We start from the raw sequence: 14,706 nt of genomic DNA, 5'->3' as shown, positions 1-14,706 counted from the left end.
TAGTTTCTGGGGACTCTTACAAAAAAGGGAGAGATAGCCTACCTTCTCACTGGCTTCATGTCCAACCCACCTGAGCAGGGACCACTCACCCCTTGCAGTTTTCCGTTCCAGTTCAGCAGGTCCTGGTAGTCAGCGAAGATACTGAAGTTCCCCAAGTATGTATCTAGCCACACCTCAGAACTGGATATGTCATGCCCACAGGGTGTTCCTTAAGAGGTAAATATCTGGCATGGGGGCTTTGACCTGGCTGCAATCATTCTGTGTTCCTGGGATTAGCTCCCACTTGAGTATACCTCTGGCTACCTTGGTGCTCATGAGTGCCACCCTGCAGGGTCGGGGGGTTGGAAACCTAGTCTTCTGGGGAAGGACTGCTAAGGTCCTTTCTGACTTAAGATTTTCGAATTCTATAACTTGAATGGGACAGTGTAGTTCATGGAGGTCTAGGATTTGCGGATTTCATTTCCCTGGCCACCAGTGAGCTGGTGCAAATGTGGACCAGAGAATTGTACTAGCCCCTTCTGAGTCAAATAAAACTTTTATTCACCATCCCTTAACCATAGTCTCAGGATGACTCCTTACCTATGACTTATAACTTTTTAAACCTAGTCCTAAAATGAGTCCTATCCTAACTTTAGACTGAGTCCCATCCTAGTTCCAGACTGACCACTAACCTTGGCTCCAGACTGATACCTAACTCTGATTATAGCTAAAGCCTCAACACCAGGGGTGGGGAACCTGTGGCCTTGAGGCCATATGTGGCCCTCTAGGCCCTTAAGTGCAGCTCTTTGACTGAATCCAAACCTGACAGAACAAATCTCCTTAATAAAAGAATTTGTTCTGTAAAACTTGGACTCAGTCAAAAGGCCATGCTCAAGGACCTAGAAGACCACATGTCCTTGAGACTGCAGGTTCCCCACCCTTGCCCAACATCATATCCAGGCTTAGCCCAGTTCTGGACTCAAGAATGCTTTCCCCCTTCCAATCCTAGAATCCATCTCTTGAATGAATATCCTTACAGAGCAAGACCTAGAGAGAGTATGAATGACTCTGTGAAGCTCATACCCACTGCAAGGGACAAAGTCCATGAAGGATGGAACTTTTATTCATAGCTGTTATCATGATGATACTAACATGGGCATTATGTTCAAAGTCACATACCTGACTGAGCTCTGGCTGTGAGGAAGGCTTTGCAGAATCCATATACACTTGGGGCATTGGGGGCAGGGATGAGCTGGTAAACATTATTGAATCCTTTCACTCTGTGAGAGAGGAGAATGCAGAAATGGAAAATTGCAGAAATGGAGGGTGAAGTTATCCAACATAGATGTGTACAGGTGACAGCTGGAGTAATTGAACCCCAGAGTGTTGAAGTGACTTCCCTCAGGTATCCAATCAATCAATCAACATTTATTAAACACCTACTATGTGCCAGGCACTATGCTAACATCCCTTGGTGCACCACATCCACAGCTATGGCCTGGTCCCTTAAACTTTTCTCCCCCCTGAAAACCAGCTAAGTTTTTTGTCCTTAATGGGTTTTGTCCTCCAGAGATTGGAGAAGGAACAAGAAATCCTATTCCCTACCTTACTTGACTAGGAAAAAAATCGATTCTTGTAGAGACATTGGTCAATACTGGCGCTCAGCTGGAGCTCCCTTCCTTCTCCCTTCTCCCATTGCCTGAGCCTGTGATATTACTTTGTATTATGGCTGTCTGTGTATAGAGCTTATGACCATGCTAGACTACAAGCTCTTTGAGTCCAGGAACCAGTTCTTAGGATCATAGGATGATAGATTTAGAATTAGAAAGGATATGAGAGGTCATTTACTTCTTTTACAGGCTAAGTGACTTACCCAAGGATACACAGCTTAGTAAGTCACAGAGCCAGGATTATATGTTTTTGTTTCTTCCCTAGTGCTTGACACAATTCTGTGCACATTGGAGGCGCTTACAACTGTATGTTGAATGAATGAATATGATGTGGGAGATTTGTTCTTCTGGTCTAAGCTGAAGCCAACTTCAGCTTTGTTTTTTGAAAAAAAAAACCAGAAACTTTTCTGATGTATGGAATAAACAGGAGTTGCAGTAGCTAATGAGGCTCTTGGAAAACATTTAAAGGGATATTTCTGTCCTGTTTTTGTTTGAGGTTGGCCCATTCCTTGGGGCCTCTGTCCCTCCCTGGCAGTAAATGAGGCCCAGGGGAGGAAACATCCCTTTCTCTCTGGGTGTCAAGAGACCTTTTAAAAGGTTATGAATAGTGGGCACAGGCTTGGGTAATCAATAACAAAGTCAGCACCACAGGTCCCTGAGTTCTGTTTCCTCCAGTCACCCATGTGAATTTCCTTGGAGAATCTCAGAACTGAAAGGGACCTACTTTGGAAGTCAGTTATGCCAACTTTCCACCTAATGGGGAAGCCTCTGGGCTATGTCTCTGGCCAGTAGGGCTGCTTGCTTCTGAAAATCTCCAGCCACAGCACCTGCACCCAATTTCTGAAGATTTCTCCAATTGTCAGGAAGTTTTCCCTTAGGTAAATGTGTCTGTGTCTCTTTGTGACTCCTAGCCATTGTTCCTAGTTCTTTCTTCCATCCGAGGCTTGGTAGAACATTCCTAACACATCTTCCACACAATAACTCTTAAGATATTTGGAGAAGGTAATCAGGTGTGGTTTTGGATTTTTCAGGCTAATCCTCTTTGATTCTTTCAACCAATCTTTATATGGCACGTATTCTAATCTCCTTACTGATCTGATCACCCTTCAATTTGTCCAAATCCTTCTTTAAATGTGACATCTTGATGTGACCTGATCAGACAGAGAGCAGTGTGGTGCAGTGGAAATCTCACTACCCTGGAAGCTAAGAGACCTGGGAGCTAGGTGACCTTGGTGAAGTTAGTTCCCTACTTAGTGATGCCTTGGTTTTCTTCATCTTTAGGGTTTGACTAGATAATTCCTGAGGTTTCTTTCAGTTGTAAAACTATGATTCTAGATATTTAAAGTCTCTTCCACCTCTCATAGTCTCCAATTCTGGATTAACTTCTCTGAGATTCAGTTTTCTTACCTTATCTTATTTTCTTATATCAATTTTCTTATCTATCTTATGTTATTTTCTGTAAAATGAAAGAATTGAACCAGGTGACTTCTTGGGTCCCTTCTAGCCCTGAATCTATGTTCCTATGATGCATCATAATGCCCCCTTTACTTAGGAAAAAGAGGCCCTTGAATGATCTGCCCTGTGGCCTTGTCTCCTGGGCATAGGAACAGGCAATAGAGGCAAATGAATGCCCCCAGCCAGCCTCAGGACCTACATGTTCTGGTAAGCATCACAGGAGATGGTCAGGGGGATCTGGGCAGCAAAGGTCTCATTCACCGCCTGCAGTACATTCTGGAGGCCGCTCTGGAACCAGTAGGCAAAATCTGTGCTCTGGAACTTGGGGAAGTGGAGAGCTAGGTGCTGGAAGGCCAGGCTGAGCAGGAGGCCTGTGTGGACACTGTCTTGGAGCTGTGCCTGCAAGACCAATTTTGGCTTATTCAGAGCTTTCTTGCCCAGGCTGGGGACCAGGGCATCACAGACCCAGACTTGACTCCTTAACTGCATCAGTAAGGCTCCCAATTATTTTTCTCACAATAATAATCACAATCCCAACAACCAAATCAGACTTTATAACTCTCCTAGAATCACTATGCAAACTATATGCAAATGATCCCAAAGACCCTTGGGAAAATTCATCCCTTATCCATGAAGCTTACTCCTTAACCCCACCCAGCACTAAGGCTAGGAGGCCTGAAAGCCAAATACTCACCTGGGACAGGGCATTGAGGCTGTTAAAAAATTGTGCCAGGTCCAAGGTTGTATTTATCTGGCCCATGATTTTCAGGATGGTAGATTCATCAGCTATCGCTCCTGTCTGCACCATGACCTGGGCCAGCTGGCCTGCAGATAGCTCAGTCAGGGCTGAAAACTACCAGGAGAAAACACAGCGTGGTCAGATATATAACTACAAAACTTCTTCATCAACATAAGTAAGGCAAACTCATTAGGATAACAGCTCAATTAGGAAGTAGAACCCATGGCAATACATCCTGTGATGCCTCCCAGTGCCCAGCTAAAATGGTGTTCAGAAATCCTGGTCCTCCTGCCATTTTGAATGATTGTTTGGACAAGCAACTCACATTTCTAGGGCTTAAAGGTTTACCAGGCACTTTTCTTACATCAACCCTGGGAGGAGAGTATTATCAACCCCATTTTATAGATGAGGAAAAGTGAAACTCAGAAGTATAAAGTGATTGTTCAGGGAGACATGGGAGGATGAGATTTGAGGCCAGGTATCTTGGGTGCTACTTCAGCATTCTTTCCTCTCTGCTATGTGCCCTCTGCAGTTTGGACATTATTTGGTATTTTGATTTGCCCAATCTTTGGGGTGTGTGTGTGTGTGTGTGTGTGTGTGTGTGTGTGTGTGTAAGTATTTTATTAAACTAGGTGTACAATTTGCAAATTCTTTTCCATAGAAATTTTAAAAGCAAAATTGTGAAAAGTCTTTCAATAAAAATGTTACATAGTTAACCACAAAATTACACTTTTCTCTATAATACAGTTTCTGATATACTGTCTGAAAAATTAAATATATTCTCCAATGAACTGATCTCAATAACTTTAACTGCAATGCTGCATTTTCAATGAGAATTTTCACAGTTATTTCAATTACTCATCAATAGCACGCTCATTACTTGACACAGAATCCAAAGTTCATGTTTAGAAGAATAAAAACAAAACTTGGCATCCAACATGAAGGCATAGAAAGATTTCAAGATACTGATGTGGTTTCAGTCTTGTTCTTCACTAATTCTGTGTTTGATTTGCCTAATCTTTTGGATTATATATCAGTGTATCATTATCTATTCCCGTGTCTCTCCTATTAGCATGAATAATTAGGAGGTGAGGCACCTCTTTCTCTTTCCCTCTTTCCCTCTTCGGTATTGGGAACTGATACTTTGGATGGAATGATTTTGTCTGCATGTGGCTGGCAAGCCCAGTAGTGACTGACATTCCCTCCCCCTCAACTTTTGTACTCCTTTCCTGTCCAGTGTACATATCGGAGGGAGCAATTGTAGAAGCTAAGGAGGTTAGGGCCATGGTACCTACCCCCTCAAAATTCAGGTTGAGGGTTGAGAATTCTTCCATGGTGGCAAAAGCCCGGAAACGCCTGTAATTGTGAGTGATCCAGAGGCTGCTGGGAGCATCAGCAGAGCAGGTTATGCCTACAGAAAGGAGCTTAGGATCAGTTCATAAGTGCCACCCACCCCATCTGGCTAAAAGTTGGAGTAACATCGCCTCCCACAGAATGATCAGCGACTCCAGGCTGATCTGTGACCCCAGGCTGTGTCTCTGACCTCAATTCTAACTTGATTCTCTTACCCTGGTCACAGACTCAGATCTGTCTCTGATTCCAGACACAGTCCTGACCCAACTCCATACCTGCTGTCCATTTGATCCCTAACTTCTAATTCCATCTGTCACTCCTAGTTCATTAGTCCCCCATGGAACCGGGTAGGCTCAGTAGGCTTTAAGGACAGAGGACCTTGTGTCTGAAGATGGGCTGTAAGGTAGCTTCGGATCCAACCATGGACTAGTCTCCTTTGGTCATCTGTCAAATGGTCAAACACACCATCTAGGGCAGCCACCCTGCATCATACAGATAAAAGCAGCAGCAAAGAACATTTATATAACACTTTTATGATTTATGGAGTACTTTCCTCACAACAGTCCCATCCAATAGATATTTCAAATATTATTGCTTTCATCTTACAGATGGGGAAAACTGAGGCTCAGAGAAATTATATATCTCTTGAGAACACAGGTCTCCTGATTCCAAGGCCAGTGTTTTTTTCTACTGTGCTACACTGCCTTCCCATGATTGATGAGATGGAGACAGGCAGGGCAGCAGGGAGAACTGGGGAGGAGAAAAGGAAGAGGCAAAAGGCCTTAAGTAGAATAATTCCAGGCCACCAGCTTGGCCCAAGTCTGGAGTTCTCAGGCCCTGGACTGGAGCCTTTGTGGATTGATATGATATGCTAAGGGAGTCCAGACTAAGAAGCCAGCAGTTCTGTCTGTGAATGACCCCAGAGTAAGGTGAAGCCTGGGGCTGGGAGCTCACAAGTTCTGCTGGGCTTGGCACTCGATGTCCTGGGGAATCAGCTGCAGGAGCCTGCTATTGAGGCTGGGCAGGAAGAGGGGCATCAGGTGACCAAACCAGATGTCATAGTCTTGGGCTGTGAGGATATGGAATGGGAGCAGCTTGAAGATGGCCTCGAGACTGAGGGTCCGGACACGAGCATCGGGCAGGATGGTGACACCCCTCTGTAGGGTCAAAGCAGAGGACAACCCATTTTACAGAGAGGGAAACTGAAGCACAGGGATGAGCTGGCCAATCACCAAAGCTGGGGTTAGGGCCTTGGTCTCCAGACTCCCAAACTAGTTCCTTCTCCACTGCATCTTTATTTTATACAGGCCAGGAAAGGAAAGCTACTTGGACATAGCATTTGGTAGCTTTGAGGCCTTGGACAATGCCTCTCTAGGCCTCAATTTTCTTATATGGAGATGAAACTAGATGTCCTCTAAAGGTCTTCCTAGTGAAACCACTATACAAAACCAGGAATATTATCCTATTGAGTCAAGAATAGTTTGAAAAGTCCAAATAAGTAGAAAACCAGGTTTTATTTAGGAATTATGTATAGAGGGTAAGATTGGTCAGTCAATGAACAAGTGCTATATGAATGTAATGGAATATTATTGTGTTATAAGAAATGACGAATAGGCAGACTTCAAAAATACCTGGATAGACTTATATGAACTGATGCTGAGTGAAGTGAGCAGAACCAGGAAAACATTATACACAGTAACAGCCACAGTTTGCCATAGAATACAAGGACTGTTTCTGATAAACTTAGCCTTTCACAGCAATGCAAGGACCTAAAACATTTCCAAAGGACTCTTGATGTAAAATGCCATCCAGAGAAAGAACAATAGAGTCAGAACACAGAATGAAGCAGACTATTTTCTCTTTTGTTATGTTATGTTTTGTTTTCATGGCTTCTTCCATTCATTTTAATTCTTCTATGCAACATGACTGATGTGAAAATGTGTTTAATAAGAATGTATGTCTAGAACTCATAAAGTATTGCATGCCCTTTTGGGGAGGGAGGGGAGAGGGAGGAGGAGCAAATTTGAAACTTATGGGAGTGATTGTTGACAACTGAAAACAAATAAATTTATTATTAAAAAAATTTGTTGAGTGCCTATCTTACGTAAGGTACCCCATCAGGCTCTGTCATTGAAAGTGTCATTATAAGACTTTGTATAATGATCAGTATGATTAGGGGAATATTTTGGCTTATGGAAAAAGCAATAAAAAAGGTATTCCTAGAGGCAAAGCCTGGGACCAGATCTTTTAAAAAAGAAAGAAAACACTGCAGAAAGGCCAAAGTAGTGCCTAGGTGTAAGAACTGACAATTTTTTTTAAAGGGATCAAGAGAACAAACGCAGGGTTGCTGTCTCCCGAAGGCACCTATTCAAGTTATGACATTTTCTTGGAATTGGCCCTCTGCTGTTAGAACATCAGCCCAGATTCATTTATCCCACTGGAGGAGAAAGCAAAAGCTTCCAATGGACTGGGGGAAGGATACATTGAAGAGCAAGACAAAGACCATGGGGGAAAGGGTGATCAGTGAGGCAGTGAGTAGAGGTTGTTGCTAACAATAAAGCAAAGTCAGCTTTTGGAGACCAGAGCCAAGGGCGATGGGCCTACCTCAGAAGGGAGGAGCACTTACCAGCTGGGCCACAGCATTGAATCTGGCCAGGAATTCAGCCATGTCCCTGAAGGGTCGCCGCTCCATCTCTACCAGAATTCTGATGGCGGAACGCTCACTCCTTATCGCACCTACTACTAGCATCATCTCCCCAAGTTGCTGGGCCGAGAGCCTCTCTAAGACTTCATACTAGGATAAATGATGAAGAGAGAAGGCAGACTGATATCTTCATGTAGCCACTGGAAGTCACACTACTGTTCATCTCCCCAGTCAAGGTACTGCCTTTCCCATTCTCCATTTGACAAATGAGGAAACTGAGCACAGAGAAGTTATCTCCCTGGTCAGTTTCCTTACCATTTCCTATACATACAAAATTCATTCTTGCCTTTATTTTTACAATTTATTGTTTTTAAAGAAAAAAAGGCCATTTTTCTCTGCCTTTCCTTTTCTCTTCCATTGGCAGAAAAGAAAAAATAAAAAGTAAACCCTTGTAAAAATATGCATAGACAAACAAAACAAATTCCTTCATTTGCCATTTATTAATCTGCACCTAGAGTTCATCAGCTCTTTGTTCACACAATTTTCCTCTGCCTGGAATGCTCTCCCCCCATTCTTTCCCTCTATCTAAGACTTCCCTGTTATTCAAGCCTTAGCACTAATCCTACCTCCTCTAGGAGGCCTCCTCTGACTCCTCCAATGCTGCCCCAGCTCCCCAGATCTCTTCTCTTCTTTTAACTCCCCTATCACCCACTCAATAGTCCCACACTTCAGGCCAGAATCTTGGTCTTTTTTCAAGTCTCAACTCAAGTTCTATCTCCTTCATTGAATCTTTTCTACTGGTTCAGTTGTTTAGGCTCTGCCCTTCATCAGAATATCTTGTATTTACTTGTCAGTGTACACGTTGTGTCCCCAAATAGAAAGTAGTCTCCTAAGCTGGTTAAGTACCTCAGGGTACTGGTCAAAGGCCCTTCTCAGTCTCCTTTGCTACTTCATTATCCAGGTGATGACTGTTAAGTGGTGGTATTCCCCAACACTCTGTTTTAGGTCTCCTATTCTTCTCTTTCTACATTCTCTCTCTTAGTGACCTCGTCATCTCCCATGGGTTTAATTATTATCTCTATGAAGATGACCTCTAGAACTGTCTGTCTAGTCCTGGTTTTTCTCGTGAGTTTCAATCTCTCATTACCAATGAACTATTGGATGTTTCAAACTAGATGTCCCAGAGACATCTAGATGTCTCAAACTTAGTACAACCAAAACGGATCTTATGATCTTTCCAATTCTTCCAAAACCCCTATTTCTGTCAAAAGTACCATCATTCTTTGTCTCCAGGTTCACAATCTTAGCATTTCCCTCTTCTCCTCACTCTCCCTCACCCCACAGTTTGAATCAATTGCCAAATCTACAGTTTCTACTTCTACAATATCTCTGGAGTTAGACTTCTTCTCTACTCACAAATCCATCATGTTAGTTAGTTGTTTTCAGTCATGTTTGACTTTTAGTGACCCCATTTGAGGTTTTCTTGGATACTGGAGTGGGTTGCTGTTTCCTTCTACAGCTCATTTTACAGATGAGGAAACTGACTCAAACAGGGTTAAGTGACTTGCCCAGGATCACATAGTTGGTAAGTGTCTGAGGTCGGATTTGAACTCAGGTCCTCCTGACTCCAGGGCCAGTGCTCCACATACTGCCCTTAGTTTAGGCTCTTAGCAATTTTTAACTAGATTATTGTTCTCCCTTGCCTCCAGTCTCACCATCCTTCACGTTGCTGCCAAGTGATTTTCCTTAAATTCAGATTTGACTATGTCGCTCTTCTACTCAGTCAAGTCCAGTGACTTCCTGTAATCTCTAGAATCAAATGCAAACTCTTCCATTTAATTTTGAAGCCTTTATCGGCCTGGTCCCAATGGATCTTGCCAGGCTTTCATTATTCTTCCTCCTGCACTGTAGCCTAAATCTAGCCAATTTGGCCTTCTTTCTTCCTCATCTATGACTCTCTGTCTTCCCATCTGCTTGCTTTTACACTGGCTGCTCTTACCTTCTCCTCATAAGCACCCTCTCTTTCTTTAAAAAGCAGCTGAAACTCCACTCAATGGACAAATATTTATTAAGCACCTACTGTTTGCCAGGCCCTGTGCTAGGCAAAAGGGATACAAGCAGTGTTGTGTTGGCAAATGCTTAACCAGCTCTATGGAAAAAATACATTCATGACCCACTTTAATCTGAATTATTAATACTTTCTTCATCACTTTCTTAAGTGTAGACAATCAACAGAGCAATAAATTCAGCCCTGATTTGTAGAGATTGCCTATTTCCAAAGTGTCAGTGTTCTCACTGAAAATTTAACAATCGGCTCTCCCCAACTGGTATATCACTGGATACAGGTAAAAACGAGACAAAAACGAAACAATTCCTGCTCACAATTACCTTAAATTCTAATGATGGAGACAAAAAGTCCATATAAAGAGACATATGCAAGGTGTTTACCTTTTCCATGAAGACTTTCCCAATTCCTTTAACTACCAGTGCTCTCCCTCTCAAGCTCATAGATAACTTTGCATTTAACTACTTGTGTCTAACTACCTTGTATTTATTCTCTTTATAATTATTCTGTGTATACTTATACTCCTCGTTGTCTCTCCTGGTAAAATGTAAGATCTCTGAGAGTAGGGATTACTCCACTATTTTTATTTGTATCATAAGTGCTTGGCACAGAGTAGGCATTTAATAAGATTAGAATTAATTGGAAGTAAAAGTGTATTGACTGACTAAGAAACTTGCCCAAGGGAGTTAGTGCCAAAACCCAGATTTAAGTTCAGGTCTTCTTCCAGCATATGTGATGGTAGTGTTGGCTGGGGTCTAAATGAAGGCTTCTCAAAGGTCAGGGAATGGGATGGAAGATAGGGAGAGAAGTCTATGACTAGCAAAGGCTGCTTGGAAGATCCTCTGGGGCATCTAGACTGCTCTGGGCCCTATGGGTCCCTGTACCTTGAGGATTGCATGGTCCATACCTACCCCATTAAAGGCCGGGTAGAAAGTGAGGAGTTCAGTGTAGTTGGCAAAGCTTAGAAACTGACCAAAGAGCTGAAGATAACTCTGGCTGTTGTTATAGGCTCCAGGGAACACAGAACCTGCCCCACCAGAAAATAAGAGGAAAGGAGAATGGTCAAGATCAGGAAGGGTCCTGTTAATATCAAGATGCCATTACTTCCCTATTATCCAGTGGTTATATTCCTAGCTATACATTATCCAGGCCTCCAAGACCAGTGACTTCAAGGGAATAATTTACCATTACCATCAATTATTCTAAAGTCTATAAGAGTTATTAATAATGATTGCCCACATTTCTATAGCCCTTTTCAATTTATAGCCTGTTTTCATCACAATAACCCATAAAAGTGACCTTTTCTTTTTTTTGGTCACAACCTATGATTTTATCAGGATAGGGGACTCCCAGGGTGGGAACTGTGTAAATTAGCAACTCATCTGTAATTTATGGTCTTTCCTTCCTTCCTTCCTCCCTCCTTCTCTCCCTCCCCGCCTCTCTCTCTCTCTCTCTCTCTCTCTCTCTCTCTCTCTCTCTCTCTCTCTCTCTCTCTCTCTCTCTCTCTGTCTTCCTAGCTCACCCAGACTGGAAGTATTATGGTCACTCACAAGGCTTACCTGTGTCGATCAGCAAAGAAACTTTAACCTACTCTGTTTTTGACCTGGGTGGGTTCACCCTTCCTTAGGCAACCTGGTAGCCCCCACATCTAAGTTTCAGACTTAACACAGGTACCTGGTTGGCTTTAACCTGAGCACAGTTCAGAAATTCTGAACTCAAGTGATCCACTAGCCTCAGTTTCCCTCAGAAGTAGGGATCACAGGTGTGTGTCACCATGGTTGACCATAACTTATAGTCTTGGAGAAAAGCAGGTTCTCTTGGAGACTTGCCCATGGTCATATAGCCCCTCCGTGTCAGAGAGAGTCCTTGAGCTCTGGTCTCTACCTACTGAATCACACAATCTCTAAAAAATTTTATAGTAAAAGTAACTGACATCTACATAGAAATTTAAAGTTTACAAAAGTGCTTAATACTCATTGTTTCCACTGATCCTCACAATAGCCCTAGTATAGATATTATTATCCCCATTTCACAGATTGAGACATTGAGGCGAAGAGAGGTTACGCAATTAGCCCAGAGTCACAACACTTGTAGGCAATAGATCCTAGGTTTTCAGGTTCTAAATTCACTGCTCCTTCTATATTTTACCACCTCTCCCCTTGACAGTACTCCCTTAGACACTTTACCTAAGATCATACACCAATTCAGTGGCAGAGCTGAGACTAGAACCTTGGTGCCTGGGTTTGTATTCTATATACTTGCCAGAGACCCTACTGCCTCCATCTTCTTCTGTGGCAGGCCAGAAGGAGAGTCAGTCCACTTCTTAAAGAATGCTGACTCCTATGCAGGAGGGCCTCTAATCTATCCTAACAGTCTAGCACTGTTTCATTTGCTTCATAGTACTGGGGAAGACCTTTGCCTTTTTTGGGCTTCAGTTTCTCCTTCCATAAAATGGGAAACTATCCTTTCAACTCCAATATTCTATGATACTATGAACCCTTCCCCACTTTCAACTCCTTTCCCCTTATTGTTGGGGGAAGGTTCTTAGGACCTACTCTGGACATACTGCTGCATAGCATGGGATGCGGTTCCCACCCTATTCACCCCCAACATTAGAGCAACAGGCAAAGAAAGGACCAGACTGAGTACCTGATACTCTAAGCTGATAACTCAGGACATTTTGGATGAAGCCGTAGATATTCTGGGATGTCTGATGGGAACACTGAGGGAAGACATCACTGAATGCACGAACACTGTGATGAGAAAGGAGAAAGAGAATGGAGAGAAGTACGTTAATCATGGCTCTCTAGACAGGAGAAGTGAGAGGGGATGGAGTAATAGGGTTGCCATAGTGACCAGATGTTGGCAGTGAGTTTTAGGCAAATTAGAACAATCAGAAAACAGAATGATGTCCAGGTGGCAGAGTCTGACCCAGGGTACCAGAAAAGGGGCAAAAGTCCCTCTAGGGGATTATATGCTTCTTGTCTGTTTTTGTATTTCTTCCAGTGTACGCTACAATCCCTTGAATGTAGTAGGCACTTAATAGATATTTGTCTAATTAAACTGAGATTCAACCAGTCTGGGAGCTCCTAAAGGGTGGACAGGGACTCAGTGGAGAGCACGTTGGGCCTGGAGACAGGAAGACCTGAGTTCAAATCCAATCCCTAAAACTTACTAGCTGTGTGACCCTGAGTGAGTCACTTAAACTTCTGTCTGCCTTAGTTTCCTCAACTGTAAAATGGGGATTATAATAACCCTTAACTCCCAAAGTTGTTGTGAGGCTCAAATGAGATAATATTCATAAAGCACTTAGCCCAGTGCCTGGCACATAGGAAGCAATAAGAAATAATAATTATAATTATAGCTGACAGTAATATAGTGCTTAGTCTATACCAGATTTACCGATGAGGAAAGTGAGCAAACAGAGGCTAAGTGTCTTGCCCAAAGTCACACAGTTAGTAAATGTCTGAGGTCAGATTTGAATTCAGGTCTTCCTGATTCTCGGCCCAGCACTCTGTCCTCTGTGCCAAATAAATGCTTTTTCCCTCTCATTATTCCCTCAATCATTCCTTCATTCAGCACCTATTATGTGGAAAACACCATGCTAGTCTCCTTTTCGTTTACCACTCCTTTCCTACCCTCCCCCCATCTAACCTAGTACAGGGTTGGTTGCACAGGGGCCTTAGTGATTGGTAGATTATGCTGCCTGGTGCTTGGTGGGGGTAATGCAAATGCATGTACCATCCCTTCCATTTCCTTGGTGTTCATGTTAGTTTGTGCCTAGTTAGAGTACAGGGCCCCACAGGAACTCACATGGCACTGTAAGAAGGGTAGCTGAGGTCCATTGGGAGGAGACTGAGACCCTGGGCATTAATGCCAGGAAGCAGGAGATACAGGTTCTTTTGGAACCAGAGTTCATAGTCCTTTTCAGAGAAGGCCGTGAAGTGCAAGGCAAGGCTAGGGAGCAGTACATCCAAGATGCTTTGTCTCATATGGGCTGAAAGGGCAGGGCTCTTGGCCTAAGGGGAAGAAGTAGGAAGTATCAGCCTATGCTCTGTGGCATGCACTACCTTCCCCCCCAAACCCCCAGCAATCCTACAGGCTTGCTTCCCTTCTATGTACCCTTGCCCCCATTTCTACCCAATCCTCTGGGTTCTCTTTAACTACCTCTGTCCCAAGTCACTCCCACACTAAACAGGGAGAACTGGAAGAAATTATAAGGATCATTTAGTCCACCCCATTCATTTTACAGAGAAAAAAAATAAGGCCAGGTAGGGGAGTAGGGAAAAGTTATATACTAAGGCAAAAGAAGAGCGGATTACAGGTGAGGCCTGCTGGCTCCCAGTCTAAGACTGCCTACATGTCTTGCTGATACCCCAAAGGGCTTTGTAAACACTATGCATATGGAAGGATTTATTGTTATTTTCAATGACACATTGGAAAATATGGCTCTCTGAGCCAACTGGGCCTAACCCAAGAAGACTGAGTGAAGAGTACTCATGTCTGAGGGTCTTAAGCCATGTGTGGCTGTTCCTTTGTCCTCTAGGAAAGAGTCCCAAGGTTCTTTGTCATAGGGTTCTAGGTTTTAGAGATAGAAGAAGCATTAAGGATTATCTAGACCAATGCCCTCACTTAAAAGATGAGGAAAGAAAAACCTAGAAAAAAGAAGGGGCTTTTCTAGTTCACACAACCCTATGAATGACAAAGCACAGGATTCACACCTAGGTCTCTAGATCTAATACTCCTTCCACTATTCCACCTCTGCCAGGGAGTCCCATCCTATGAGATCTACAGGTCCTGA

The 14,706-nt window shown here is 43.2% G+C and overlaps 1 protein-coding gene across 1 annotated transcript in view; it reads right to left on the bottom strand.

The window, feature by feature from the left end:
- The window catches only part of LOC140501325 (uncharacterized), a 34,600-nt gene that overhangs the window by 19,204 nt on the left and 690 nt on the right, over positions 1-14,706 (bottom strand). Inside the window, exons 4-14 of the mRNA XM_072604842.1 lie at positions 13,719-13,924; positions 12,555-12,658; positions 10,817-10,932; positions 7,823-7,990; positions 6,151-6,353; positions 5,575-5,678; positions 5,139-5,254; positions 3,799-3,957; positions 3,304-3,503; positions 1,159-1,259; positions 90-208 (exon numbers count right to left, since the gene is read on the bottom strand). Coding sequence (XP_072460943.1) covers positions 90-208; positions 1,159-1,259; positions 3,304-3,503; positions 3,799-3,957; positions 5,139-5,254; positions 5,575-5,678; positions 6,151-6,353; positions 7,823-7,990; positions 10,817-10,932; positions 12,555-12,658; positions 13,719-13,924 — 1,596 coding nt within the window. The remainder of the gene's footprint in view (positions 1-89; positions 209-1,158; positions 1,260-3,303; positions 3,504-3,798; positions 3,958-5,138; positions 5,255-5,574; positions 5,679-6,150; positions 6,354-7,822; positions 7,991-10,816; positions 10,933-12,554; positions 12,659-13,718; positions 13,925-14,706) is intronic.

This window comes from Notamacropus eugenii, chromosome 1 (assembly GCF_028372415.1).
Source record: "Notamacropus eugenii isolate mMacEug1 chromosome 1, mMacEug1.pri_v2, whole genome shotgun sequence".
NCBI classification, from domain to species: Eukaryota; Metazoa; Chordata; class Mammalia; order Diprotodontia; family Macropodidae; genus Notamacropus; species Notamacropus eugenii.
This window is presented reverse-complemented; position numbering and strand designations above follow the sequence as displayed.